Here is a 25,618-nt window from a genome sequence, read left to right as displayed (position 1 = left end):
GGAGCGGGTGGGGCCGGGATGCGAGGTGCCGCTTCCATCTGTGCCGTGCCTGTCCTGCTGCTGCCGCCGGGAGCCGCGGGATGGAGCCTCCGGGCCGCGCCCCCGCTCCCCCCACCCCGGCGGCAGGTATGTCCCTCCCCGCCGGCACCGCCAGCATCCCCCTCCCTTCATCCCTCCTTCCCTGCCTCCCTCCCTCCCGCCCGCCCTCCGCCTGCATGGAGAGAGCCACAGAATGGCGGAGCGAGAGAAAGGAGCTGCATCCCCGCCCGCCTCCTCACCCTTCCTGGGGCTGCACCTCGCCTCGCCCCCCAATTTCAGGTACCGGCCGCCGTCCCCCCGCGGAACCCTCTCGGGGCTGCCCCTGCCCCCTGCCCGGGGCAGCGCTCCCCATCTGCTGCAGCCCCCGCCCGCATCGCTGCGCCGGTCCTCCGCCTCCTCCCGCGCTTCTGCCCCCTCCCCCCCCATCCCCTCGGCCCCCCCGCCCCAGCCATCCCTTCAGCCCCCCGCCCCAGCCACCGCCGAGGCCCCACCGCGGACATGGCTCCAGCCCCCCATGGCTGCTCAGCCCGCCCACCCAAGCCGTGTTGGCCCTCACCCCACAGATACACCACTGCAGCTTCCCAGCCCCCTGCTTGGCCCCCACTGCCGCCCCCTTCCCTCTCTTATCTCCTCTTCCAACACCTCTTCCTCATGGAAGAAAAAAGCTCAATCTCTCTCCCCTCCCCGAGGAAAGCCTTTTTCTAGCCCTTTCCTAGAAATCCCAGGTGCTTCTGCTTCCTTCCTGCCCCTGTGAAACAGGAACCCCAAGTGAGACGGTGGGAGAGTGCCAGAATTGATCCTCTAAGCAATACCAAGTGCTCCCATCGATTTGGGATGCAGGGGGCTGTGTCTTCTCTGAGACCCAATGAGGCTTGTGCCAGGGACTTTCCGATGGCTTGGGCCAGGCCAGGGATGGAGCCTCTGGTGCCTGCTGAGGGTAGCTCTGGGACAGGGATGTGCTGGGTGGGTAAGGGAGGAGCCCTACCCCTGCCTGCAGGTGCGGTGCTCACTTGCCATCAGGGGAGGCTCGCTGCTCCTGGCAGCCGTGCCCTCGTCAGGCATTGCTCTCTGCTTGCCTCTGCCACCAGGGGTGCTGGGGGGCAGCTGCCTGACAAGGGGGAATAGCCCCAGCTGCTTTGCATGCTGAGATTTTGGGCGGAAAGGAGGGAATGGTCCCCACTTGGGACCACAGCTAAGATCATGCCCTCCTCTGTCAGGCCCAGCCTCTGGGGCTGGGGAACCCGTGGCTCCCTGTGAGGAAACAGATGGGTGCAGTCAAGCAAAGGTGGCATCCAGGCAATTAATATTGGAAGGGCTCTGCTTCTGGACCCCCTTTGCGGGTGGCTCCGGGTCTTTGGCAGCTGCCTGCTATTGCAGCGCTGCCTGCCAGAGCTGCTGGGAGCTGTTGCAACATGGCTGGTGTACCCTGCAAAGCGAGCGATTAAACGCTGCCTCTGGAATCATCCACTGTGGAGAAGGGGCTTGGCCACCGAGCCGGGGGCCAGAGGCTGAGCTGCCGAGCAGCCCTGGGCCTACCAGCTGGTGCTGTCCTGGATGTAGGGGCTGCCCTGGGCACCCTCCTGCTCCCCAGCAAACAGCCATGCCCTGGGAGGGGGAATGAGCTGCTGCTTCTTGCTGTGCCTCAGACCTTTGGAAAAGGAGCCCCGTGTGCTGCCAGCCTGCTCCAGGGAAGAACTGACCTCGTGAAGGAGGCTGTGCAGCTGGGTGGAAAAGTGGGGAATCAAGGCAGGAGTGCAAAATCTTCCCCAGGCACCAAGCTCAGAATGTAAGTGGAAGAAAATGGAGTGATGTGTCTGAGCCTGGGGCAGGGTCTGGCAGATCAGAGGCGATGTTGTGGCGTGGAATATCGTGCTGGGTTACGTGTCACAGCTTGGTTTGTGCACGTCCCAGGTCCTGCATCCCTGCTGCAGGGCTCAGCAAGGGGCTGTTCCCCGCAGAGGAGCTGGACCCAGCAGCAATGAGTGCAGTTCAGGGTGAATGCTCAGACCATGGCAGGCAGTGAGATGAGCCCTGCCCTCTGACCCTGCTTGCTGCCTGCAGGATGAGGTGTTTCAGATTTCTGCCCTTTGGTACATGCAGCTGCACTCCCAGCTCCAAGTGGTGACATGCCAGCCCAAGCATTAGGTGATCGGTTGGCTTGAATTGAGAGGGGGCTTGGTCCTGGCCAGCAAGCAGACTGAAGCTCTGGAGAGACTGGCATAGTGGCCTGGCAGTGATGGCTTGGTGTTGTCTGAGAAGAAGTGGGAGGAAAAGGATGGTGAGGTGATCCCTCCTTTAGCCAGGGGGTCATCCAGAGGTGTCTGTTCATCATGACAAGAATAACAACATTTTAGGAGACAGCAGTAAAAAAGTCATTTTCATCCAGCCTCCCTGTTGTCCTTAAGCTTCCCAAAGCCTTGCAGTGCGGTCTGAGTTCAGTGGAGCTCTTTAGCATCTTTCTCTGAGACACTGTTGCAGCTCCTTGCCCTGCCAAGAAGCTTTGCCAGTGGTGTGTGGCAGGCTCCCCTGTGAGGGGCTCTCTGGGGCCTCTCTAGGATAGGGGTTCCTCTCCCCAGCATTAGAGGGGCAGGGAGGACTGGCACAACTGGGGTGCAGCTTGTTGCAGAGCCCTGCAGAGCTCACAATGTTGCCTGCCCCACTGTCCCCAGGGTTGTGGCTCTAATGTAACTGGAACCCAGGGGGGGGTCACCGACTGATCCCCTCTACCTCCTTCAGCTTTCCCGGATAAAAGCAAAGGGCATCCACCTAGCTGCTGGGCAGGAAGGCACCTAGGGGAAGGAATCCTTAGGGAGTTATTTCCATAGGTCAAGAGAGAGGGGAAACTACTCCACTACTCAGGGAGCCCTGTCAGAAATCACAGCCCTTTGGGAAGAGAGGGGGTCTCTGGGGAAAGAAGTTCTCTCTGTCTTGTCGGGAAGTTCAAAGATGCACCTTCAGGCTGGGGCAAAAATCAGTTCCAGCACTGTGGTTTGTTTTATGTGTCTGTCGTGCTCATCTGGAGCTGTCAGCAGAGCCTGTTTGGAGGCAGTGAATGAGCTGGGCATTGGAATGGGGCTACCTGTCTTCTTGAGAGGGGAGACGAAAGGGTTGTCTTCCTCTGATGGAGACATAGAGAGGCGCCTTCTCATCGGTTCAAATAAAGCAGCCTCTGTGGCCATTGAGATGGAAGAAAAAGACAGGGGCCAGCCAAATATAGGTTAGTATTATTTTTTCCACCAGTGCTGGTTAAAGGACTTGCACACATCACCTAACAGGAGAGTATGGCTCGGGCAGCTGGGCTTGTTGGAGCGCCCAGCTTCATCGCACCGTGTTGCCCTGGCCAAACCCCTGCATGGAAAATCCTCTGCAGTGGCAGTGGGCTGACAGGGGATGGGGTCAAGACAGGCACAGTAGCCAGGACTGATTATAAGGCTGCTCTTAAGACTGTGATCAAGCTGCTCCTGCCATGAGCAGGTAACATCTGTCTCTGTTCATGCACCCATGTGCGTGTACTGTTGCTCACAGTTCCTGAGAATCCCAAGTTTATCAGTTCTCATGCACACAGCAGGGCTGCCCACCTTCATGTGCCTCTCAGCACACCCTTCAGGAAGGCACTCATAACCTGCAAGGACAGGGTTCTCCTGCCTCTCCTGTCTCACCGATGGAGACACTCCCACATACCTGTAATGCCATGGCCACTGGCAAGGGAAGTTGGCCAAAATACACATGTAGGTCCTGCTCAGACTTTTACTGCCAACAATGTAGCTGAGAGGAGTCAGAGCTCTTTCATTTTGCTGGTATTTTTAGCCTCTTTGAGAAGCAAGAGAGGAAGGAAGGGGTGTTTCCAGCACAGGGAGCAGAGGAAGGTAATGGAGAGCCTTCCTTGTATTTCCTAGGAAGTTCTGGAGCATCCATGTGAAAGGAGCAAAGGGCGCGAGTAATACGGAGATAGAGATTTCTTTATTCGTTGCATCAATTGAGGTTTCAAGCAGATGAGGTGCCTCCAGGCAGAGCTGGTAGGGAAAATGGAGTCCTGGATGCTGTTCTTGTGGGGCTGAGTGACAATGGCCACAGTATCACGAGTGACATTCACCAGCGGTGTGGCACTGGTAGGGAGAGAGCTTATAGCAGGTCAGCTCAGCAGGGCAGTCCAGGCCCTGAGCTGGGCTCCTGTGGACATCACCCACTTTAATGTGTCCAGGAGAAAGCTGGGTCCCAGGCAGGTGGTGGGAGATGCACCCATTACTTGAAGCTCCTGGAGTGGGTGTCAGTGAGGGGCAGGAGAGCAGTGCTGTGATGGGTGGCAGTGAGGATGCCATCCCACCGTGTATCAGAGTGGGTGCAGCTCATGGGGAGGGGGATGCCCTGTCCCCATCTCAGAGTCATGGTGGGTGCCTCTTCTAGACCTACTTTGGCTTCATCTTGATGGGGCAAGGAGTGAGTGGGTCTGAGAGGCGTGGGGGTGGTGGAGGATTATCTGAGGCCACAGTTTGTCAGCAACACCTGATAGCCCCTCCTGGGAAAGACCCCCATTTCCTTCAGCAACAGAAGAGGGGTGGGAGCAGCTCACCAGGTATTTCTCTGGTCCTCAGCATGGGTTAGAGGTTGGGGAAGCCCAGGGATAATCCTGCCTGAGGCAGGAGTGGGTCTGGGGTTTAGGTGGGGGCAGACAGGGAAGGGACAGTGCTGCTCAGTAGTGCAGCTGGCCATGACGCCGGGCTGGAAACTCTGGCCTTTGCGTCAGTGAGCGGCCTCGCTCCACCCGCTGAGGAGCCAGACAGATGCTCCTGTCTGTGTCCCCCTGCTGTGGGGACAGCACCGCTGCTGCAAGGGCAGGAGGAAGCCAGGTGCTGCGGGTTTCCACGATGGGGTTAGCAGATCCCCTGTGCCCACTGTGGGTGCTGAGGAGCCGAGTGCTGGAGCAAGACCAGGAGCCAGGCTGGCTGGCTGGCAGGCAGAGGCAGTCAGCATCCCCAGCAGAGTGCAGGGACTTGGCGCTGGCTCAGTTGGGGAGGTTATTTTCGTTTTATTTTTTTCTCCCCTCCAGGACAGCTGATTCCATCTATTTTTAATGAGCTTCCCCAGGTTGCGCAGTGAGGATACAGAGCAGCACCGGCAGCCACAGACTGCGACGGGGCAGGCGGAGAGGCAGTGGGCACCCAGGGTTGGCTGTCATCTCCCTCACTACTCCCTGCAGTAGGTCTGGGATTTTTTTTTTGGTGTGGGAGTGCGTCTCCCAGTGAAGGGGGGGATCCTCCTCAATGCAGCTGCCCTTGAAAATGGAGTCGAGCACCGAGGAGGAGAGCTGGCTGGAAGATCAGTGGGAGAAATGGTAGGGGACCGGCTGGGCCTAGGGGAGGGGGGGACTGTCCCGCGGGCATGCAGGGGAGTGAGGGGCAGCCCCTTGCTCCTGGGCACATCACCCTTCTCTGTGAGTGATGGCCACAGGACAGGAGCAAACTTGGCACGCAGTTGAGCCCGAAGTTTTCCCGGCTGCGCGGGGAGCTGTGTGCCAGCCGGGCACCGGAGTGGCAGAAGATGTCTGGACACCTCCTGCTGCGCCCCTGGCAGCGCCGGGGCCGGGATCCCGCTCAGCATCCCCCCATCCCCGAGAGCATGGACAGGGCTGCCTGTCCCCATCCTGGAGCGAGGGGCACTGCCACCCTGTCAGGCTGCTCCTGCAGAGCCAGGGAGCCCCTGGCAGCCCCTCGGCAATGCTGTGCCTTTCACCGGGACCCCGCAGTGCTCACTGCGCTCCCACAGCAGGGCGGGTGGAGGCCCCGAGCATTAGCAGTGGATAATGTCCCACCCTGTCGACCGTGTAACCGGAGAAGAAATCAATTTGTGCTTTGAAGGCTCATCATGAGCCTCCTGCTCCGCTTTGCCTCCCTCCCATGGGCAGCAGGAGGAGGAGGTGGGCAAAGGGGGGTCCAGTCATCCCATCCTGTGCTGAGGGCTGTGTCCTTGCAGTGCTGCTGTGTCTTGCAGGGGCCGCCTCCAGGGGTATGGTTGGTCCCAGTTGTCTTCACCCCAAGAGACCACTACTGGTGGGGTCCTCAGAAACACAGAAAGAAAGTGCTGCTTCCCCCATGGGCTTCTCCTGCTCTTTTCCCTCTCCAGGAGCTGGGACAGGGGAGATGTTACCCCTTCACGGCACTAGGTTGGTGCCACTGCAGGGGGGAGCCCCAGGATGTGCAAGCAATGTTTAAAGTGAGAGTGGGAGCTCTGCAGGTCACAGAACACCACTGTCGTTCCTTTCTCACTGCACTGCTGGGGGCCAAGCCAGAGAGGGGTGATGGGCTTGGCATAGCCCTTTCACCCAAGTGTCTCCCAGCTGGACGAGCTGGGAGCAAAGGGAAATGGTGGCAAGCAAAGCAGTGTCTGTGGCCACTCCAGACAAAACTCAGGGGCCTGAGTAGGTTGGCCAAGGACTTTTGAGTTGGTTTCTTTTATTTACCCCCGTGGTAACAGAATAAGTGAGAAGAGCATTGAGGTACCACCATGTTGAAACGTTTTAATGCTCAGAAGCCAGGAGCACCTCACCACTCCCCTGGGGCTCATCAGTATATTTTCAGCTGCTAAAAGGATCTCTCTTGTTTTGAAGGGGTGTAATGAGTCTGTGTGGCTGACAGCCCTAAGGGACCCCTGAGGCCTTGCAGACCAACTCAGTAGCATCAGTGTTCACTGTGGGATGCCCACAGTCACCCTAGGGAGGGATTTTGGTGCAGAGGGAAATCACTTCCCCCTCTTACTGCAGGCAGCTGGGCTGGGACACCCCTCCCAGCTGCAGCTCAGGGACTGATTGTACCATGGCTGCCCTAGGGGTTTGCTGTGCTTTTAAGTTCTGTGGGTCTCGATGTGGTCACCTGTCCCAGCAGGTCCATCCTCCAGCTGTGCCCTGTCAGGACCCCCAGCCTTTCCACTTCCTGTAACCCTGTTGGGTATCTGTGCCTAGCTGGAACACTTGCAGAGGCTCCCTGGGATGGTGAGAGTAGCACAAACCTCCTGTAATAGGGCTGGCTGTACTGTCTATTCCATGTTCTCTCAACCTGCATATCCCTGCTGTCTTTGGTTAGGCAGGGACTGCTTTGGGACACACTCCTCCTGCCTCCCAACAGCCATGGACCATGCCAAGCCCAGCCATTCAAAGTAGACAGACCTATCCCCTCTGGGAAGGAGCTGCCTTTCCAGTCTTTCTTCCTAGCAGAGACTGGGAGAGCCTCTCCCAGGGTGTCAGTTCTGCTCCCAGCCCACAGGCACCACGGCACCCTCACCCTCCTGTCCACCACTGGGGCAGTGGGTGACCAGGACATCTGCACTCCCTCCAGGCTCACCCATGACATCAGCCTTGAGGAATTTGAGGATGAAGACCTCTCTGAGATCACTGATGAGTGTGGAATCAGCCTGCACTGCAAGGAGAGCCTGGCCACCCGGGTAAGTGTGATGGGGATGGGGAGAGGGAAAGGGATGGGCAGAGTGTGCCAGTGGGGCTGGCAGGACCATCAGCCCACATGCAGGACCACCAGATACCCAGATGAGTGATGCTTTCTCAAGGAACCTACTGCCATGGCCCCAGTCCCCTCTGCTTGGCAGTGACCTTTCTTCCAGCACAGTGCAGGTCCTTTCTGAACCACCCAAACTCGAGGGACAAAAAAAGCATCTCAAAGCATGCATTTTGGATCCCGCTGTGCTGTAGGGGTTGGAGTTTGTTCCTCAGGGGATGAGCCCAAGGATTTGGGTGCAAATGGGAACATGGCCCCATTTGAGCAGGACCAGCAAGCATCTGGCACCTGACAGGCATTCCCGGGAATCAAGGACATTTGCAAGGTGGCACTAAAGGTCCCACCTGGGCTGTGCCTCTTGTCCCTACACGCATCCCTGGACCAGGGAATGCAGCTGGGCTGGCATGGTGAGAGCTGTCCTCTGCTCACCCAAGGTGTTCTCTCTGGCTTGCTAGCTAGCTTTAGCTAGAGCTGTTCTTTAGGAGGTCTGGAAACCTGGAGGCTCCTGAAACAGGGATGAAGGAAGTAGCTCTGATGCCAGCAGGCAGCAGGTGGAATAAAGATGGGAGCTGGGAAGCCTGTGCAAGTGCTGCAACTGGGTCCCCCATCCATCTTGGAGCATGCTGTCAAGAACCTGATGGGGTTCACACCACTGTTTGAACTTCCCTAGAAGGCCATGGGGGCAGAAATGTGGAGATAAATTGATAATTACATCGGATTTGGAAATATGAAGGGTGTTAAAGGAAAAGCCACGGCCTGAGCATTCTCACATCACTCAAGGAATCACACACACACCACCTGAGACTTTCAACTGCTAGGAGCAGAGTCTCTTTGTAGTGGGCAGCTCCAGTAAGCTGACAGGTGCCCTTTTCGACCCCTCACTCAAACAAACACATGCTCACTCTAAGGCTGACTCCTCCTCCTTCAGACTCTACCCTAGGTTTTCTGTAGCAAAGCCCCAGGCTTAGATTTTATAAAAATAAATAGTTTAGTGGTACAGCACCAGGTCAGCTCAAGCTGGGTGTCTGTAGGGAGGGACCCTGAACAAAGAAACCCCTGGGGAAATCATACCCATACAACTCATGTACCCACCCCTCAGACACTCTCCTTGCACCTCTTGGTCCAGTGGTGATTTTTGATCTGGGGTCTTCTAACATCTTACTGGGTTCTTTCTCTGTGTCTGTGCAGGCAGGCCATACACTGTTCTTATCTTGTGGAGTTACAGCTTCTGCTGACAGCTGGAGTCTCCTTGTCTTCTGGTTTGTACTTCTGGTGCACCTGCTCACTGGCAGAGCATGGGGAAATAAAAAAGCCCTAGGCTTGGGATAAACACTATTCAGCAACAACCACAGCAGCATCAGTGTGTTGTCAATGCTCCTCTTATAAGAAAGACAAAACACAGTGCTGCACCAGCTACTAGGAAAATTACTAGGAGAATTAAGTCAATTCCAGCCAAAAACATCTCTAGGTGTAAACTCACAGCTTGTGGCCCAAGGCTTCAGCAGATCCAACTACTGATGTAGTAAAGCTGGGCAAACATACTAAATCACACAGTATTGTAACTCTGTGAACCCATTCTAACTCAATTCTACTTAAAACTTAATTAGTTAAGCTAAGAACTAATACCTCTCAACAGAGTGTTTCTGCATTTGTGTTTCATTCTAAAGCATGCAAATGCTGGAGGAGCAGCCAAGTGGTTTAAGAATCATTCTGTCCCTCAGAGGAAATACTTCCTCTGCAAAACAGATAAAGACCCAGCGAGGACAGGAAAGGCACAAGAATTTGTCGCAGGTTTAAAATTAGAAAGTGAATTTGTGTCGTTTGGAATTCCTCACTGCAGGCAGGACAGTACAGGCAGACCTCATCCTTGGGAGGTGAAGGTGTCTTGCTGTGCTCCTTGGTCTAATTCGTGACCTTCCCAGCAAAAAGTTGTCTGTTCCCAGGTATGGGGCTGCTGCTCGATATCTCTGCTCCAACTGCAGCCTCCTCCTGCTCCAGGATGTTATGACCAGACTTCCCTGGGACAATCGGGGCTCATGGGCTGTGAATGCTGAAGGGAGGAGGGATAATGCTGCAGGGAAAACCAAGGGCAAACCCAGCACTGAGCATCCATGCAGGCACAGCCATAGCGAGGGCCCGGAATCGGGAAGATCCTCCTGCCTGCAATAGGTGAGGCAGACAGAGACTGTGGGTGTGTTGCTGGGTTCTACCCTTTACCCATCCCAGTTCTCCACAGCTGACAGCACCATCGGGCTCAGAGCAGGATTTTTATTTTTATATTTTCCTTTGCAGATTGACAGCCCTTGGCTGAAGTTTGGCAGGGAGGGGAAGGGGCAGGAGGGACTTGCAGCTCAAGTGCTGCAGCCCTTCCTTGAGGGGGAGGAAAAACAGTCTCTTTTACCCCTTTGAAACAGTTTACTCAGGGGTTTCTGCATCCCTGTGCTGCAATACTGAGACTTGACCCTCAGTAAGGGTTTGCTCAGGCTCCGGGAGTCAGCCCTATGCCTTCCCTGGGGACAGCTCAGAGCTGCTTTACACAAATGTCTGGGTGCACTGAAAGTCTGCTGGAGTGGGAGGGGAATGGGAGGCTGCCGTAGGGGAAGCAATGAGTTATTCATAAACACAGCAAAGGAGGAAGCTTATCATGCTCAGAAAAAAAGCCTACTAAAAATATGTCCAAATGGTTTATATGGGACACGGAGGATTGCCCGAGGAGCAGAACCGAAAGTGGTGACAACAATGGCTGTGAGAGGGGCTTTTCAATCCCAGATGTTGAAGGCGAGGGCCAGGGAGCTTTCCAAGCTGATTGCCATCCAGAGCGAGCTCGGGGTGACAAGGTTGCAGGATGTGCCTGATGGAAGCGGTCAGGCCCAGAGGGAGCAGCGTGGCCGGGTCTGTGTGCGGCATGGGGAGCAGCAAATCAGTAATGACCAGCAGTCAGCATCAGCTAATTGCATCCTGTGGGGCTGGCTGGGGGTGGCGAGTCAGGGACGCTGGGACAGGCACGAGTGGGCCGTGCTGCTGCCCAGGGCCGGTGCCACAGAGCAGCTGCGGTTCGTAGGCTGAAGGGCTGGCCCTGGTCACCCCTGCAGGGCCAGGCAGCTGGGGAATGCCTGGCAGTGGAGCAATGTGAGGTGAAAGCAAGCTGCTGCTCACTGGATCACAGCAGAGCCGAGAGTGATGGGAGAGGGGGAAACAGGATCTGGGGAGCAGGGGCTGGAGTCATCCAGCTGCCCAGCAGTGAGTCTCTGGAGAGGTGGGCAGGCACAGTAACCTGACAGCAAGCAGCAAAGTGCTGACAAGGAACAAGAGGACAAGCCCTGCCTAAGGGCTGCGAAGGTGACTGCTGGACAGGGACAATCAGTGACCTTGATGAGATGGGGGGGTCTGGGCAGAGCTGGTTGATGACCAAATCCTGTGTCAGGAACAGGCAGCTGGTACAGGGGTCAACACCCAAACAGAGATGGGTTTTGGGGATGTTTTTGGTCCCAAAAAACCAAAGATGATCTCATTATGGGCTATTTTAGCAGCTCTTCAGAAATAGTGGCTCAGACAGACAGAAACTGCAAGGAGGTGTAGACTGATGTTTGCAAGAGGGAACCATCCACTGACAAGGACCACACCTCGTGGATAGGAGACCATGTATCAAGAATAAGGAATAATACCATGTAAGGCTGAAAAGAACCTTAATTTCAACAAGAAGTCCCCAGTGGATGAAAAGAGAAGTGAGATAGGCTGAGGAGAGGGCTCAGAGGAGGAGCAGAGGTGTCTTTGGGCAGGAGGCCAGCTGGGAAGAAGCAGGAGCCACCAGGGCAAGGGACACAACCTCCACCTCGCCGATGGCAGCAGTCAGGTGTGTTGGGAGGGATGGTTGCAACAAAAGTACCAGACTTGGGGTTTGGCCTTGTTTTAGTGGCTTGAAAATCCAGGGTGGCAAACTCTGGTTTCAGCAAGATGGATCCAAGCAAACAGCCAGGCAGATATTAATACAAGTTTAGTGCCTCATTTATTTTCCAGGAACTGTGGAAAACGGTTAATGCAGAAATGAAAAAAAAAAAAAATTAAAAAAATAAATACCTCTCTTGGAAATACCTAAGAGCATGAGAGCAAGCACCCAAAGGGAAAAATTACCAATGCAGGGCTGTGCTTTATGATTCTGCATGAAAAGGTCTGAAACAGCCATGAAGATACAGATATGTGGAGGGAAAAAAACAGGTTTTTTCAACGTAATAATACTGCTGGAAATGCCAGGGGCTTTCTCTTGATGTTCAGTGCCACTGATCCAAGTGTGCTGCTGCTGGCAGCTGCTCCCAGAAGGCCAGCAGAACCCACTGCAAAAGGGAAGCAGCTGCCATCAGCCTGTGATCCAGAGACTGGTGGGGAACTGGATGTGTGGGCTGGGAGCAAAGGATAGGGCAGCAAGGTGGCTGCTCCTTGCAGCTCTCCATGCAGCTTTTGACAGGCTGTCCCATGATGCTGCATCTGTGATCCATGGCCAGCTGTGGCTGTGCCAGGCCAGGGGCAGAGAGGCTTCTCCTGGTGCTTTGAAGCCAGCTGGTGGCAGGGAGAGGGGGCACAGTTGTGCCTTCTGCTCAGCAAGTGCCCCTTGCTTCCCTGTGCTCACATAATGCTTTTCCCAGCTGAAGGTTTTGCCACTCCTCCTCTGACACTGAAGGCTGCAAGAGTGGGGGAGCAGGGAAGAGACTTTGATTACTCAAGCAACATCTTGCATATCACTCCACTCCTCTTGCAAGAGCCTTTCACTCCTAGGGAAGCAAGCAGCTTCCTCAGGTGGGCAGCAGCCCCCACACAGAGGATTCCCCAGCTTAGACCAGTGCTCCAGGGGTAATCCCGGTACCTCTGAATTGCAGCAGGGATCATTCTGCTCCAGCCCCCTGGCACCTTGGATCACAACATTGGGACTGTCAGACTGGGACACTGGGATTTTTTGCCATTGGGATGGCAGTGTGCAGGTGGGAGGTAGGATCAGCAGGAGCACACCAGCATCACATCTGTCCCAGGAGCAGGTCTGTAAGGGAGCATGAGTGTCCCCGTGACTGCACTGGGGATGAGGTGTGCGTCTTGTGTTCATCCTGCCACAGGACCTGGGAGCTGCTCTCTCACACACCCTAATCTCTTCCACAGGGTGAAGGGACTTTGGGAAGTCACCTCACCATTGCATCTGTGCTGACACATAAGCATGCCCAAGCTGGCCTTAGGTGACATTAGCTTGTTCCTAGAGGGCTCCCAAGGCAGCCTCTTCTGGTAGAGCAGTGTCCTTGCAGTTAGAAAGGCTTCCTGATGTCTAGTCCCTGCCCTTGCTTTGCGGATCACTGTAGGTTTCACTCACTTGGCAAGGTGATTGATTTCTGTGTGGTTTCGAAATCACTTTGTTGAGCTGCAGGCCATAAGTAATACCTGCAGTGGCTGTAGTTTCCTCCTAGCTTTTGAACCTGGAATGCTGCACCCCTGCTAGGGTGCCCTTTTCTTCAGAATGACACTGATTTGCTTTTCTGCATCCTTCCGGGACTTTTCCCTCTGCGGGTTTTCCGCTGCTACAGCTACAGGATTATGGAAGCAGCATCAGCAGCAGCCTAGGTTGAATGTCACCAGCTGACTCCAATACACCCACCTTGGCTAGGTATAATCTATTCTTGGCATTTCCCTCCAGTTCTTTTCCCGTGCCTCGGTTTCCTTGTTAAAATCCATGTGATTTGTCACAGAGAGAAAAACAGAACTTGTGGCATGAAGGCTAATGCTCAAAACAAGGGATTTAAATGTTAAAAGCCTCAAGAGGACAAGTATTGGTGGCAGAGCTTCTCCAGTTGCTCACCCACTGCAGGACTTCAGCAGGGACACCAGGGGGAAATGACTCCCGTGAGAGGGTTTGTACTGTGCCTGCAGTAGACAGAGCCCTGTCTGTGCTGGCTTTTGTCTGACAGTTCAGGAGCTGGTAGCAACAAGAGCTCTTGGACTGGCTGCCAGAGCTGCTGGGGCTGTTTCTTCTCTCGTGACTCAAGGGGCATCCTCCATGCAGCTGGAGACATGGCTAGTATTCAGCTGCAAAAACCTGACCTTCCCCACCTCTGCCTGCTAACGAGCTTGCAGTCACCACAAACAGCTGATAACACAGGGAATTCAACTCCATGATGTCAAGTTGCTGCCTTTATTGCTGGCTACAGCAGCTTGTGCATGTGCAAGCTGCAGTTAGTGCAAGGAGGGGGCCTTGGGAAGGAAACCACTGACCTTTCAACACACACAGTGGGGACACTGGTGCCTCTTTGCCCAGCAACACAGCCACAAGGGGTATGGTGCCTCAGCACTTGGGCCCAGCCAGGGTGGTGGGATGGGACACCTGCTCCTCACAGCCCCCACAGGCCACAGCGGCCACCCTGTTCCAAAAGGGTACAGGGAAAAGAGTGGGGCTGCCTCCAGCCAGAGCACAGCCACCATCAGCAGGTGACTGGAGAGCCAGTGCAGGGCAAACCTCCTGTACGGCCTTGGCTTATGCAAGTGCACGGAGTGGGCAGAGAAGGCTTCTCCTAGATGAGTAAAACAAGGGGGAAAGAGCTGCTGGTCCAAGTGGGCATTACAGGGAAGGAGGAGCCTGACTCCTTTCAGAGGTGTGCACTGAAAATAGAGAGAAAAAGTAGTAGTAGTAGTAGTAGTAGTGCAGTACGTGGTGCCACTACCCAGCGTGGTGGTGGGTTCTCCACCTGTGGGGGTGTTCAGGTGTGAGGGACAAGACCCCAAGAGACCTGCTCCAGGCAGGGCGTGGAACAAGTCTGATCAAACTGATGACATGCTTGTATGAGTCCCAGCTGCCAGGACAGGAACCAAGAAAGGGCACAGTCTGCCTTGGAAGGAAGAATCATAGAGCAGCAAAGGATCACCTGGCCAAACCTTGTGTGGGGAAAGGGAGTCTGGGTGACACGATCTGGCACACTCTCTAGTGGCGTCTTGAAAATCTCCAGCGATGAGGGCTGTACCATTTCCCTGGGGAGGTTGTGCGGAATGGTTGTTCTCACTGTAAAAAATGTCCTTGTTATGTCGAGATGAAACCTGGGTGTGCACGTTTGTGTGCTTCGTAGCGAATGTGACGGCTGCACGTACCTACAGACAGACACCTGCCGGGGAAGCCCCATCACTAAGGGAGGAAGGATGCTGCCCACACCTGCCTGGGGAGGCGGGGAGGGGGCGCGGGGCTCCCCGGCTGCGGGAATAACATCGCTGCCCCTTTAAAAGGCAGCGGCCGCGGGTGCCGATGCGGCGGCCCCGGCCCCCTGCCCGGCCCCGGCGGGAGGCCCGTCCCGCCCGCCCGGTGGCCTGATCGCGGGCGCTAATCCCGGCAGGGCCATGTGAGCCGGGCGGGCGGCGCGGCCCGGGCGGCGGGCGGCGGGGAGGCCAGCCGGCTGCAGGCCGAGATGCTCCAGCTCGACCTCATCGATGCGGCGGGGGACACGCCGGCCGAGGAGCAGACGGCGCCCGAGCCGCTGCAGAAAGACCCCCCGGCCGGGACCACCGAAGTCTACAGGCCGAAGCGACCCACAACCCTCAACCTCTTCCCGCAGGTGCCTCGCAGCCAGGTGAGGCGGGATGGGGGGCTCGGGGCGATCGGGTGGTGCGGAGGAGGAAGGATGCTCCCGCCGTCCGCCGGCGGCTTTTGTCTCGAGCCGATGGAGGGAGGGGGAGGGAATAGGAGGGGACGGTGGGGCTCGGCTGGAGGGGATGGTGGGGCTCGGCTGGAGGGGATGGTGGGGTTCGGCTGGAGGGGATGGTGGGGTTCGGCTGGAGGGGATGGTGGGGTTCGGCTCCGCTGCCCGCGATGCTCGGCAGGGCAGCCGCCCCCGCCATCCCGAGGTCCCTTCTCGCCGCCGCTCGCGTCCCCGGGCCGGGCGCGGCGCAGGCCGAGCCGGAGGGAGCGATCTGCGGGCCCGGAGCTCCCCGGGTGCCGGGGAGCTGAGCACGCCCTGCCCCGAGCATCCCAGCACTGCGCTCGGGGGTTCTTTGAGGGGGCTCAGGCGCCGGGTGGGTCGTTCTTTCGTCTGTGCAGAGGGAGCGCGCCAGGAATGGTGTCGGGACGGAGATGTGCCCCAGCAGGGTCCGGGTGGCCTGGCACAGAGCCGTGCCCCAGGGACAGGGTGGGAGCTGCGAAGGGCTCCCCTGGGATGGGGAGCAAACGAGGCATGGCCACGGAACGCGTGAATGAGCCATCGTCGGACGGGGCACCACGCCACGGGCTGGCGAGCCCAGGGCCGGCACCAAGCAGCTGGCTGGGCTCCAGCAGCCCCTGGTTGGGGCAGCAGCAGCTCTAGGGCACGTTGGTGACACCAGGTGCCCCATGCCTGGCAGAGGGAACCTGGTGGCCTCAGCTCCTGAGTGGTGGTGCCTGGCAAGAGAAGCATTAATGTCAGAATTAATGTACAAAATCTGAGAGATGGAAAAGCAACGCCCAAAATGGTGGCCAGGAGGACAAGGGGGTGCTGTTGTCATGCTCACTCAGATTTTGTAAAAATTTTGGATGGCTTTAGCAAAGACTGCCTGCCCCACACAGCCATGGTGTTACTCTGGGGTGGATGATGTTTTGGTGCCCTGCATGCTGACCCCCCAGGCAGCGGCTGGAGTCCCTTTGCTCTGTCGCTTCTGCAAACTTCACACACCCATGCAAAGTGCACGACGAGCAGGGTTATTTTTGCTACCCTCCTCCATTCAGCTCTGCCTTCTGCCAAGTAGGAGGATTTTCGTGGCGGTGACGTTCAGCCGGGGAGCATGAAGTGAGGCAGGTGTCCCCGTGGGTGACAGATGGGGAGTAGTCAGAGCTGGGTGTCACCAGCCCAGCACCGGCAGCTGATGCCAGCTCTCTGCCTGAGGCCACGGGTGGGAGGAGGAGGAGGAAGGCACAGAGCCAAGGATAGGCGCCCGCAGGCAGCTGGCACCAGGGACAAAGGCAGCAGGGCTGGGGAGGCGGGGGGAGCTCCACTGAGCATAATGGACAAGGGGACAGCAGCAGCCTTGTCCCACCCTGTGCAGGGACCCCAAGGAGCAAGTGGTATTATGTGGCAGCCACATCCAGCTGGGGGAGGTGGGGAACAGCAGGGCCCTCTCCCAGGCACTCAGTCCCAGCCAGTGTCCGGGGGTGGGAGCAAGCGTCTGGAGAGGAATGGGGGTGGGAGGAGTTGCAGAAATGGTAAGCTGGAGAAGCTGATGGTCCCCTTGCCAAGGAGATGGTGGAGGCTGTGGAGCTCACTGGGAGGTGTGGGCACAGCTGAGCTGAGGACATGGGGAATGGGAGAAGGGGCTTTGCTGCAGCTGGAAATGGGAGCCTGGAGCCAGCGGGGATGGTGGCACAGGAGTGCAGCATGGCTGGCCAGGTAGGATAGTGCTGTTGGTAAGATCTAGTGAGAAGCTGTCTGTAAAGTGCTTGGAGTTCCTGTTCTGGATGCCTACCCCTAGCCAGAGGCACCTTCTCCCTGTCTACATGTGGTGCCCTGAGGAGAGGACAGGGCACAGGGCATCCCTTGGGGACCAGCCTGAAATCTGTCTCCACTTGTGTGCGACACTGCATCCCCTTGACCTGCCCAGCTCCCTTCTCCTATAAGCAGTCAGAAGAGGGACCGTGGCCATACATCCTCTCTTGAATGCCCAGCTGGGGCACCAGGCACTCTGCCAGACAGGGTATTCACAAAGCAAGGCATCATCCCAGCCTCTGCTCTTGTGAGGCCAGGATCCAGCCTGGTGGTTTCTCAGTTGGTTCTGGGCACTCTATGATCATTATCCCAGGAATATAGCCTGGAAACGGTGAGAGGAACATCCCCAGCTTCCCAGAGGGCAAGAAGCAGCTGTTGTGACTGGCTAGGTTCATCATCTAAGACTTTGTGAATGCCTCTCCACCCTGGTGGGGCATTACAGACCGCTGAGTGCCCTGTCCCTGTGGGGATGGGTGGGCTCAGCGGGCTGTGCCTGCCGCACTGCTGCCTCCTGTCCCAGTGCAGTCAGCCAGGCTGGGTTGTGTGTGCTGGCCCCGTGGCACTCTGCACGCAGAGGCCGTCGCTGTGACAGCTTGCCTGGCCCACATCCCGGCCCATCGTGTCCCTGGGAAAGACTAGCAGGGACGTGCTGTTATTTGCCTTGGCACAGGAGGGACTCATGGAGACCATGGTGGGAGGCTGGCAAAGCTCTGTGAAGGGGGTCTCTCCCTCCCCACATGGAGGCAGGGATCTAGCAGGCATGGTTCAGCGGTGTGTGACATGACGGAATTTTGGGGCAAAGGCTTCCTTCACGTCGGTGGGGAAGCAAAGTAAGGACAGGGCAGCTCCTGTGCTGCTGGGAACAGCTGTGGGTTGGTGATAAGACCGTGAGAAAATCCAGGGAGTCCCAGTGGGGCTTTGGTACTTAAGCAAAAACTAGCAGTGGAAAATGCCACTGCTGCAGCTGGGGCAGAAACACTCAGTGCCCCATAGGAGGGGCTGGGGGAGTGCAGACAGGAAGAACTTGGGGATGGAGGAGTGGATGAGGGCTGGCCCTGCACCAGGCAGGATGTCACACCCTGAGGAGGTGGGCAGGGAGGACTTGTCCCCCATCTGCAGGGGGGCCCTCATTAGAGGGGACTCGGTGCACTTTGGTCCCCCTGGCTCTTGCAGTAAGGCCAAGCATGTGTTTCCTTGTGCACATGCATGGCCAGCCCCCCAGGGCTGGGCAAGCAGGGCACAGCACCCACAGAAACTTGCCCAAACATGGGGAGCATGGATGGCCTGATCCTGCCTCTCCTCTCCAGCTACTGAGGATTGAAATCTGCTGGTGAACTGTATGTGTGTGTGTGTGTGTGTGTGTGTGTGTGTGCATGTACAGGTTTGATTACAGACACACTATCTGTGTATGCCCCTGTGAGCACCCAATAAGGATCTCTCCAGGGACAGACATCAGTCTGTCCAGTAGCTGGCTTCCAGCTGAGCAGCACCACAGCACCTGGTCTTTGGGATTTCCCCCACTTCATTAAGCTGAGTGGTTTGAAGGTAGACAGGGCTGGCAGGATGGGAGCAAAGCATGCAGGCAGGCTCAGGTCTTGAGCTTTTTGTCTTAGGACTGTCCAGCTATGCGCTTCTGCAGCCAAGTTTCCCCTGGTGAGTGAATGCAGCCCAGCTGGCTGCTTGCACACCCTGCTTCAGCCATCTTGCCAGCCCTTGCAGCAGCGGCAGCAAGATGAAATGTGGGGCTGGTGGGGGGTCTCCCCGAGCATCATGTGCCCCCAGCATGCCCAGCTGAGCGGGGTCAGGGAGGAATGGGTGCTGCTGTGCCACATGCTGTTTACTGATCGGGCTATAAGGCGGCTTTGTTCTTCTCCTCAGGACACTCTGAATAACAACTCTCTGGGGAAAAAGCACAGTTGGCAGGAGCGGGTGTCCCGGTCGTCGTCCCCTCTGAAAACGGGTGAGTTCTCAGGCTTTTGGCCAGGGTCAGCTCCTCGCACCCTTTCAAGGTGCTCAGGAGCCTGAGGCAGGTGGTGCTGGAGCAGGAGGTTGGGGAAGACATACCATGTGGATGCAGGGTGCATGTCCATCTTGCTCTCTACAATTACCAGAAAGGAGATTGTTAGTGAGCTGGGAGTTGCTCTCTTCTCCCAAGGAGCAAGCAGTAGGATGAGAGGAAATAGCCTTAAGTTGCACCAGGGAAAGTCTAGATTGGATATTAGAAAGCATTTCTTCATTGAAAGGTTGATCAAGCATTGGAGCAGGGAAGTGCTGGAATCACCATCCCTGGAGGTGTTCAAATCCAAAATTGTATAGATGTGGTGCTTAGAGACATGGTTTAGTGGTAGACTTGACAGTATTAGTGGTGGGACTTGAGAAACTTAGAGGTCTCTTCCGACTTAAATGATTCTGTGAGTCTGGGTGGCATCCCTGGACACCTGCCCTGTCAGGCAGCATCCCCCTCTGTGTGACTGTCTACGCTGCTCTCCTCTCCCTACAGGTGAGCAGACCCCTCCCCATGACCACGTTTGCCTGAGTGATGAGGTCAATCACCAAAACAGCACAACCTCCACCAAAGACCGGGGCACATCCACGGAGAGCCCATGCCGGCGCACAGCAGCCACACAGATGGCCCCAGCCTGCGTTGCCTCGTCCCGGCCGCCCGAGAAGCACCAGGCCACCAGCCGGGCCCCACCACATGGTGCCAGCGTTGTGGTGGTAACGAGGGGCCCCGAGGCCCACCGAGACCGCATCCGCTACCAGACGGATGTGAGGCTGGAGGCCACAGAGGAGATCTACCTGACGCCCGTGCAGAAGAACTCGGACCCCCTGGAGACTGACAAGCCGTTCCTGTCTCAGTCCAGTGAGAACCGCATGTCCATCAGCTCTGACATTGACACCTCCGGCTATTCAGCCCTGGCAGGGAAAACCAACCCCTCCATCAGCGAGGAGGACGAGGTGCTGGACTACATGTCCTCCCCCGACAAGACGAACCTGCCCAGGGCCTCCTGTGGTGGTGGGAATGGTGGCTCCCGGCCAGGGCACAACCTTCAGAGAGCCTCCGTGAGTTCAGACACCAGTGCCCTCTCCTATGACTCTGTCAAATACACGCTGGTGGTGGATGAGAACGTGCAGCTGGAGCTGGTCAGCCTCAAGCAGTGCTACTCGGGCTACAGTGATGAGAGCGACTCGGCCACAGTCTACGACAATTGCATCTCTTCACCCTATGAGTCGGCCATTGGCGAGGAGTACGAGGAGGATGCGCTGAAGCGTGACTCAGTCTGCCTCTCCGAGGACTCCACCCCTGAGGCAGACATCCACTTCTCCAAGAAGTTCCTCAATGTCTTCATGAGTGGTCGGGCACGCTCCTCCAGTGAGTGCTGGGCACTGCAGGGAGGTGGGCTGGTGGCTGCCTACCTGGGCAGCCCTGCCTGTCTCTGGTACATGCTCAGGAGATGGGAAGCCACCAGAAGACATCAGCCCCAGTTCTGCTTGCTGCAGCCTGTGGCTTTGTCCTTGGTGGTCCAGGAGGCATGGTGGGGCTTGGAAGAACTTTGTGAGTGTCAAGTGGGTGTGGCAGTAGGTGTTTGAGGCTGCACTGAGGCTTGCCCAAGGTATAGCCATGCTGAGGGGGAGGCTAAGCAAACTCACAGTGGGCCATCGTATTCCTGGCATGCCACACTCCTCTCCAAGCACAGAAGAGCACTGGTGGAATGTTCCAGCAGGCAGGGTTTCCCACGGTGTGGCTGGTCCCATGCAGGTGTCACAGCTGTTTGGGGTGGTCTGTGTGGGGAGGTCTTGTTCCCAGTGGGGGCTGATGGGCACCATCGCAGCAGCTTCAGCCGTGCCCCTCCCTCCTGTGGCGTCGCACGGCTTTGTCTCAGATGAGCCATCCTGCAGGAGCCTCAGCAGATGGCCTGGCCCATGTCCTTCTCCTGGTGGTGATACTGATCCTTCAATGCTGACATGTCCTCCTCTGCCTTCGTCCCCAGGTGCCGAGTCCTTTGGGTTGTTCTCCTGCATGATCAACGGGGAGGAGCAGGAGCAGACTCACCGTGCTGTCTTTAGGTGAGCTTGCAGGCACAGGCAGAGTACCCAGCCTCTACCAGGGGAGAGCTGGTGCTGCACTCCCACCAAGGTGGGGCTCGCACAAGCCCAAGTGCTTCTGGTGTGGGAAGCCCTGGTGAACAAACCAGTGCCTGTAGCTGCCCTGCCCAGGAGCACCATTTGCCCAGGCTGCTGCATGGGCAAGACCTCCAAGGGCAGTCAGGGCCTCTGAGGAGCAGCTTGGGTGGTGCAATAGGAGATACCCTTGCATTAGGTGCCAGGATGCTGCTGCCTGTTGAGCCCAAACCTCCCCCAGTACTTTATTTAGCATGTCAGGTCCCCAGGGCTACCAGGGCACTGCCTGGGTTGGTGGTGGGTGCCCCAGCAGTGTGCCAGTGAGAAGGCCACCAGCACTGCTAGCCAGCCAGCTGCTAGTGCCTCTCTGCCCAGGTTTGTGCCTCGCCATGCGGATGAGCTGGAGCTGGAGGTGGATGACCCTTTGCTGGTGGAGGTGCAGGCAGAAGATTATTGGTATGAGGCCTACAACATGCGCACAGGAGATCGGGGCATCTTTCCTGCCTACTATGCTATTGAAGTCACCAAGGACTCAGACCATGTAACAGGTACCAAGCCTCTGTGTGCAGCCTGCTGATGTCCCCACCTTGTACCACATCCTCCCTGCTGAGCAGTCTGGTGCTGAGCAGGGGGCTGGGGGGAGGACCAAACCGGGCATTCAGCAGGGAGCGATGAGCAGGTTCTGTTGTGATGCTGGGAGTTGGTACCTGGTGTTGAGGGAAGCTTTTCCTGGGCAGGGAAAAGCACAGGGTTTGGAAGACAGAGAGGGAAGGTGAAGCTCAGCCCACATACCTGGTCACTGGAGATGATCCCTGCCATGTGCTCTCTCTTCCAGCTCTGGCCAAGAGTAGTGACTGGGTGGACCAGTTCCGGGTGAAGTTCCTTGGCTCTGTGCAGGTTCCCTACCACAAGGGCAATGATGTGCTCTGTGCGGCCATGCAGAAGGTATGGAGTGTCCCACTCCATCCCAGGGAGCAGGAATGCCTGCTCCTTCTGCCAGCAGGGCAGAGCCTCGGTGGGGAATCATCATCACTGCTCATGAGTCCCATGGCTCTGTCTCTCTCTCCTGCAGATTGCCACCACGCGCCGCCTCACTGTGCACTTTAACCCACCCTCCAGCTGCGTCCTGGAGATCAGTGTGCGCGGGGTCAAGATTGCTGTGAAAGCTGACGACTCCAAGGAGCACAGCAAGGTAGTGCCCCGCTCCCTGCTCGTCTCATCCCTTCCCTGATTGCTGCTCTGAACTGCCTCGTGCCCTCTGTGCTGCAGGCCATGATTGCATATGAAAATTAAGGGTCTCCACCCACGTCTGAGGGTGTGAGAAACACCATCATCAGCGTTTTAGGCCCACCATGGAGGCCCCCTGTGCCTCAGCAGGCCCCAGCTCTGGGCAGTACTGCCAGCTGATGCTCTCACAGCTGCCAGGCATGTCACTGTGCTGGGATGCTGCGAGCTGAGCCATACCCGGTAATCTGTCAGCTGCTTCTAAACCTTTCTGCTACTATTTTGAGTGGTGTCCTCCAGATCTGCCCTGTAATCTCTTTATCTGGCAAGGGCAAGCTGCTGATTAGCATTCTACATAAGTAGCCTAGTAAAGCACATTGGGATGCTGAGGAGAGGAAAGTGAGGGCTTTGCAGTAAGCTGTTGGGAAACCTCCCCTAGCTGGGGGATAGGAGTAGCTCATGGCTCTGAGTGCTGTGACAGAGCTGGGTTGAGGTTTCTACAAATCTTGCCTGTATCTAGAGGATGCCATCAACTTAGTTGCTGTTTAGACTTGTGTAAGTTTTCATTTCTGGTTGGGACCCTTTGACACCCAGGCTTGAATTGACTTGTTTAGTTCTAAGTTATCTTCTTTCATTATCTTCATTCATCTTCTATGTACTGGTGTTTATGAGAGCCTTTTTAGTGAAGGAGGTCTGTGTGTGCTGCTGATCAGCAGCACTGACTCTAGCCCGAGTACAGTCTGACTCAGGGCCCCCAGGGAAATCCTGCAGGAGCTACTGGCGGTAAAGGCAGCTGGGGTGAGAGCCAGCAGAGCTGCCTGGAAAAGCTCCTTTTGTTCAGGTGCTTGGAGCAATCCTGAAACTGCTGCTGATAGCAGTCCAGGATTAGGCTCCAATTAATTTCAGTCTTGAGTCTCCAAGTGTATATTTCCAGTGGCCAGAGACCAGCTGCACTGCACAGGGTGGGGAGAAAAGCTCTGACAGTTCTCCCCTCTCTCTCTCTCTCTCTCCCCCAGGTAAACAAGTGTAGCCATTTTTTCCAGCTGAAGAACATTTCCTTTTGTGGGTACCATCCAAAGAACAACAAGTGAGTAGCAAGGACGCGTAGTGCAGCTCTCGACCCCAGTAGCTCAGCAGCGAGCCTTTGCTGCCTTCCTGCTCCCTGTGGGTAGCACGACTGGGGCTAGGAAGGAAAGAGGAGGTTTCCCAGAGCCCTGGCTTGGAGGGCTCCCCTTCCCCTGGGAGCCCAGTGCTGCAGCTCTGGCCATGGGCTGTGGCAAGACCCTGGGGTGGCCACCAGGATTTATCAGAGGGGTTTCAGGTCCCAAATCCCTGTGCTTTAGGGTGGGTACACCTCAGAGATGCTGGGGTACCTGCGCCTGCTGATCTGCTGGCCCAGTCACATCCACTTTCTTTGCCCTCAGATATTTTGGGTTCATCACCAAGCACCCTGCTGACCACAGATTTGCCTGTCATGTCTTTGTCTCGGAGGAGTCCACGAAGCCACTGGCGGAGTCTGTAGGGTGAGTCCTCGATGGGCAGGGAAGGCTGGCTCATAAAAGGCAGGAGGAACAAGACAGCCAGGCTGAACCCTGCCATCTCCCCCTACATGGGGGGCTTGGATCTGGCCCCAGGCTGGCACCTCTTCCTTACGTGAGGTGCTTGGCATGAGAGCCAGGGCTGACAGGGCTATGGGCACCATATTCCTGACAGTACTGGAACAAGTCCCAGTGCAAGGCTTTGCAGGCAGATGGCTGAAAGTCATGCACTGTGCAGGGAATCAGAGCAAGGATGGAGACCCTGTGGCTCTGATGGCAGCTCTGGGGCTAATGCAGAAGAGGTCAGGGGCTGGGGGGTCAAAGAGGCCACAGGGTAGGGGGTGAGGGTCAGGATGGAAACAAGGATCTACATTGGCCTTGTGGGGAGGCTGCTGCTAAGCTTTGCCTGGTGCTGTGTTGCAGGAGGGCTTTCCAGCAATTCTACAAGGAGTATGTGGAGTACACGTGCCCCACAGAGGACATCTACCTGGAATAGGGGCTGGCACAGGCACCTCCTGCACAGCCAGGGCTGCAGTCTCGCTCCTTCCCCGTGTCGTGCATGGACAAGAGCTGCTTTGAGCCTGGAGGAGGAGTGGGCCCGGGGCAGGGCTCCCCGGGGCACGGAGTGCTGCCTCTTTTCGTGACTCCCCTTCCTCGGGCTGGGGGGACGGGAGGGGGGAGGGCTGGACAAATTGTGTTTATTGTACAAAATACTCTTAGTTTATTCTATTGGAGAAGCACCCGCTGGGTGCCCTGCTTGTGAGCAGTTCTGGGAGGGCAGTAGCGTGCTCATGCCCTTTCCAGCTGCAGGCTGGGGTGACAGCATCTCCTCCGTGTGACCATGGCACAGCTTCCCGTCACATCCATCTGGGGTGACTTTTAATTGCGGTGGCAGAGTCAGTCTCTTGCAGTATGATGACATAGCAGCTACAGAAAACAAGACCCACATACTGGCTCCTGCCTGGGAGATGGGATCACCTCCCTGCCAGGCACTGGGGAGATTGCTGCTGGGCAGAGGTGGCAGAGGAAGCCCCAGTCTCTCCTCTGCCAGAGCCAGAATGAGATGAGACAGATTTCTCCTGCCTCTGTCCCCATCCCCACCCCCTTCCATCTTGTATCCAGGCCCTGGGGAGAGAGAAAAATTCCCCTCATACCTCCCTGCAGTAACTATACCTTCAGGAGGGATACCTTTCTCTGCCCCTTTCCCCTCTCCCCCAAGCTGCAGGTGGCAGAGGCAGGGCAGGGCCACCCCAGCTCAGTGGGGCTCAGCCCCTGCACAAAGCTGGGTATCTGCCCGAAATGGGGCAGGGAGGGGCTAAAGGCTGCAGGGAGCTGTGCAAAGCACCAGGGAGACAGAAGAGCTCTCCCAGGCCCTGTCCCTGCAGCCAGTGGTCTCTGTGCTTCAGCTGGATCTGCTGTGATGGCAACAACTATTAAATATGATGGTTCATGGAGCAGAGCTACTGTGCTGCTTGTTTCCCACTACAAGGGGTTTGGGCCCTGGCTCTCTCTTTCCTTTGGGACCCCAAGAGGAGCTGGAGTTTCTCACTATTGGTCCAAGGGCCCCTGGCTGCGGTCTTGGGAGGCCAGAGATCATATGATGATCTGAAGGGACTTCTGGCAGCTGTTGCTCCGGCCCTCACCTGCTGGGCTGTGGCAGGCACAGGGGCACGCTGCCTCACAGGCGCCCATCCTCGTAGTACTCCAGCAAGTCCAGCCCATCGCG

General features: G+C 56.9%; 1 protein-coding gene across 2 annotated transcripts; it reads left to right on the top strand.

The window, feature by feature from the left end:
• Positions 1-204: 204 nt before the first annotated feature.
• MAPK8IP1 (mitogen-activated protein kinase 8 interacting protein 1) lies at positions 205-25,351 on the top strand. Of its 2 annotated transcripts, none has more exons than XM_014252180.2 (12): positions 205-318; positions 7,368-7,473; positions 14,894-15,127; positions 18,887-18,968; positions 19,509-20,381; positions 21,001-21,076; positions 21,506-21,678; positions 21,966-22,075; positions 22,203-22,322; positions 23,371-23,441; positions 23,779-23,877; positions 24,316-25,351. In XM_014252180.2, the coding sequence occupies exons 1-12, from the start codon at positions 233-235 to the stop codon at positions 24,386-24,388; spliced, it is 2,103 nt and encodes a 700-aa protein (XP_014107655.2). In that variant the 5' UTR covers positions 205-232; the 3' UTR covers positions 24,389-25,351. The 2 variants fall into 2 exon arrangements, with proteins under 2 accessions (XP_014107655.2, XP_087914357.1); XM_088058231.1 differs by lacking the exon at positions 205-318 and adding an exon at positions 5,286-5,371.
• The last annotated feature ends 267 nt before the right edge of the window (positions 25,352-25,618 follow it).

Source organism: Pseudopodoces humilis, chromosome 7, assembly GCF_049639895.1.
Source record: "Pseudopodoces humilis isolate 2021_Gansu_Grassland_sample_001 chromosome 7, ASM4963989v1, whole genome shotgun sequence".
Classification (NCBI taxonomy): domain Eukaryota; kingdom Metazoa; phylum Chordata; class Aves; order Passeriformes; family Paridae; genus Pseudopodoces; species Pseudopodoces humilis.
This window is presented reverse-complemented; position numbering and strand designations above follow the sequence as displayed.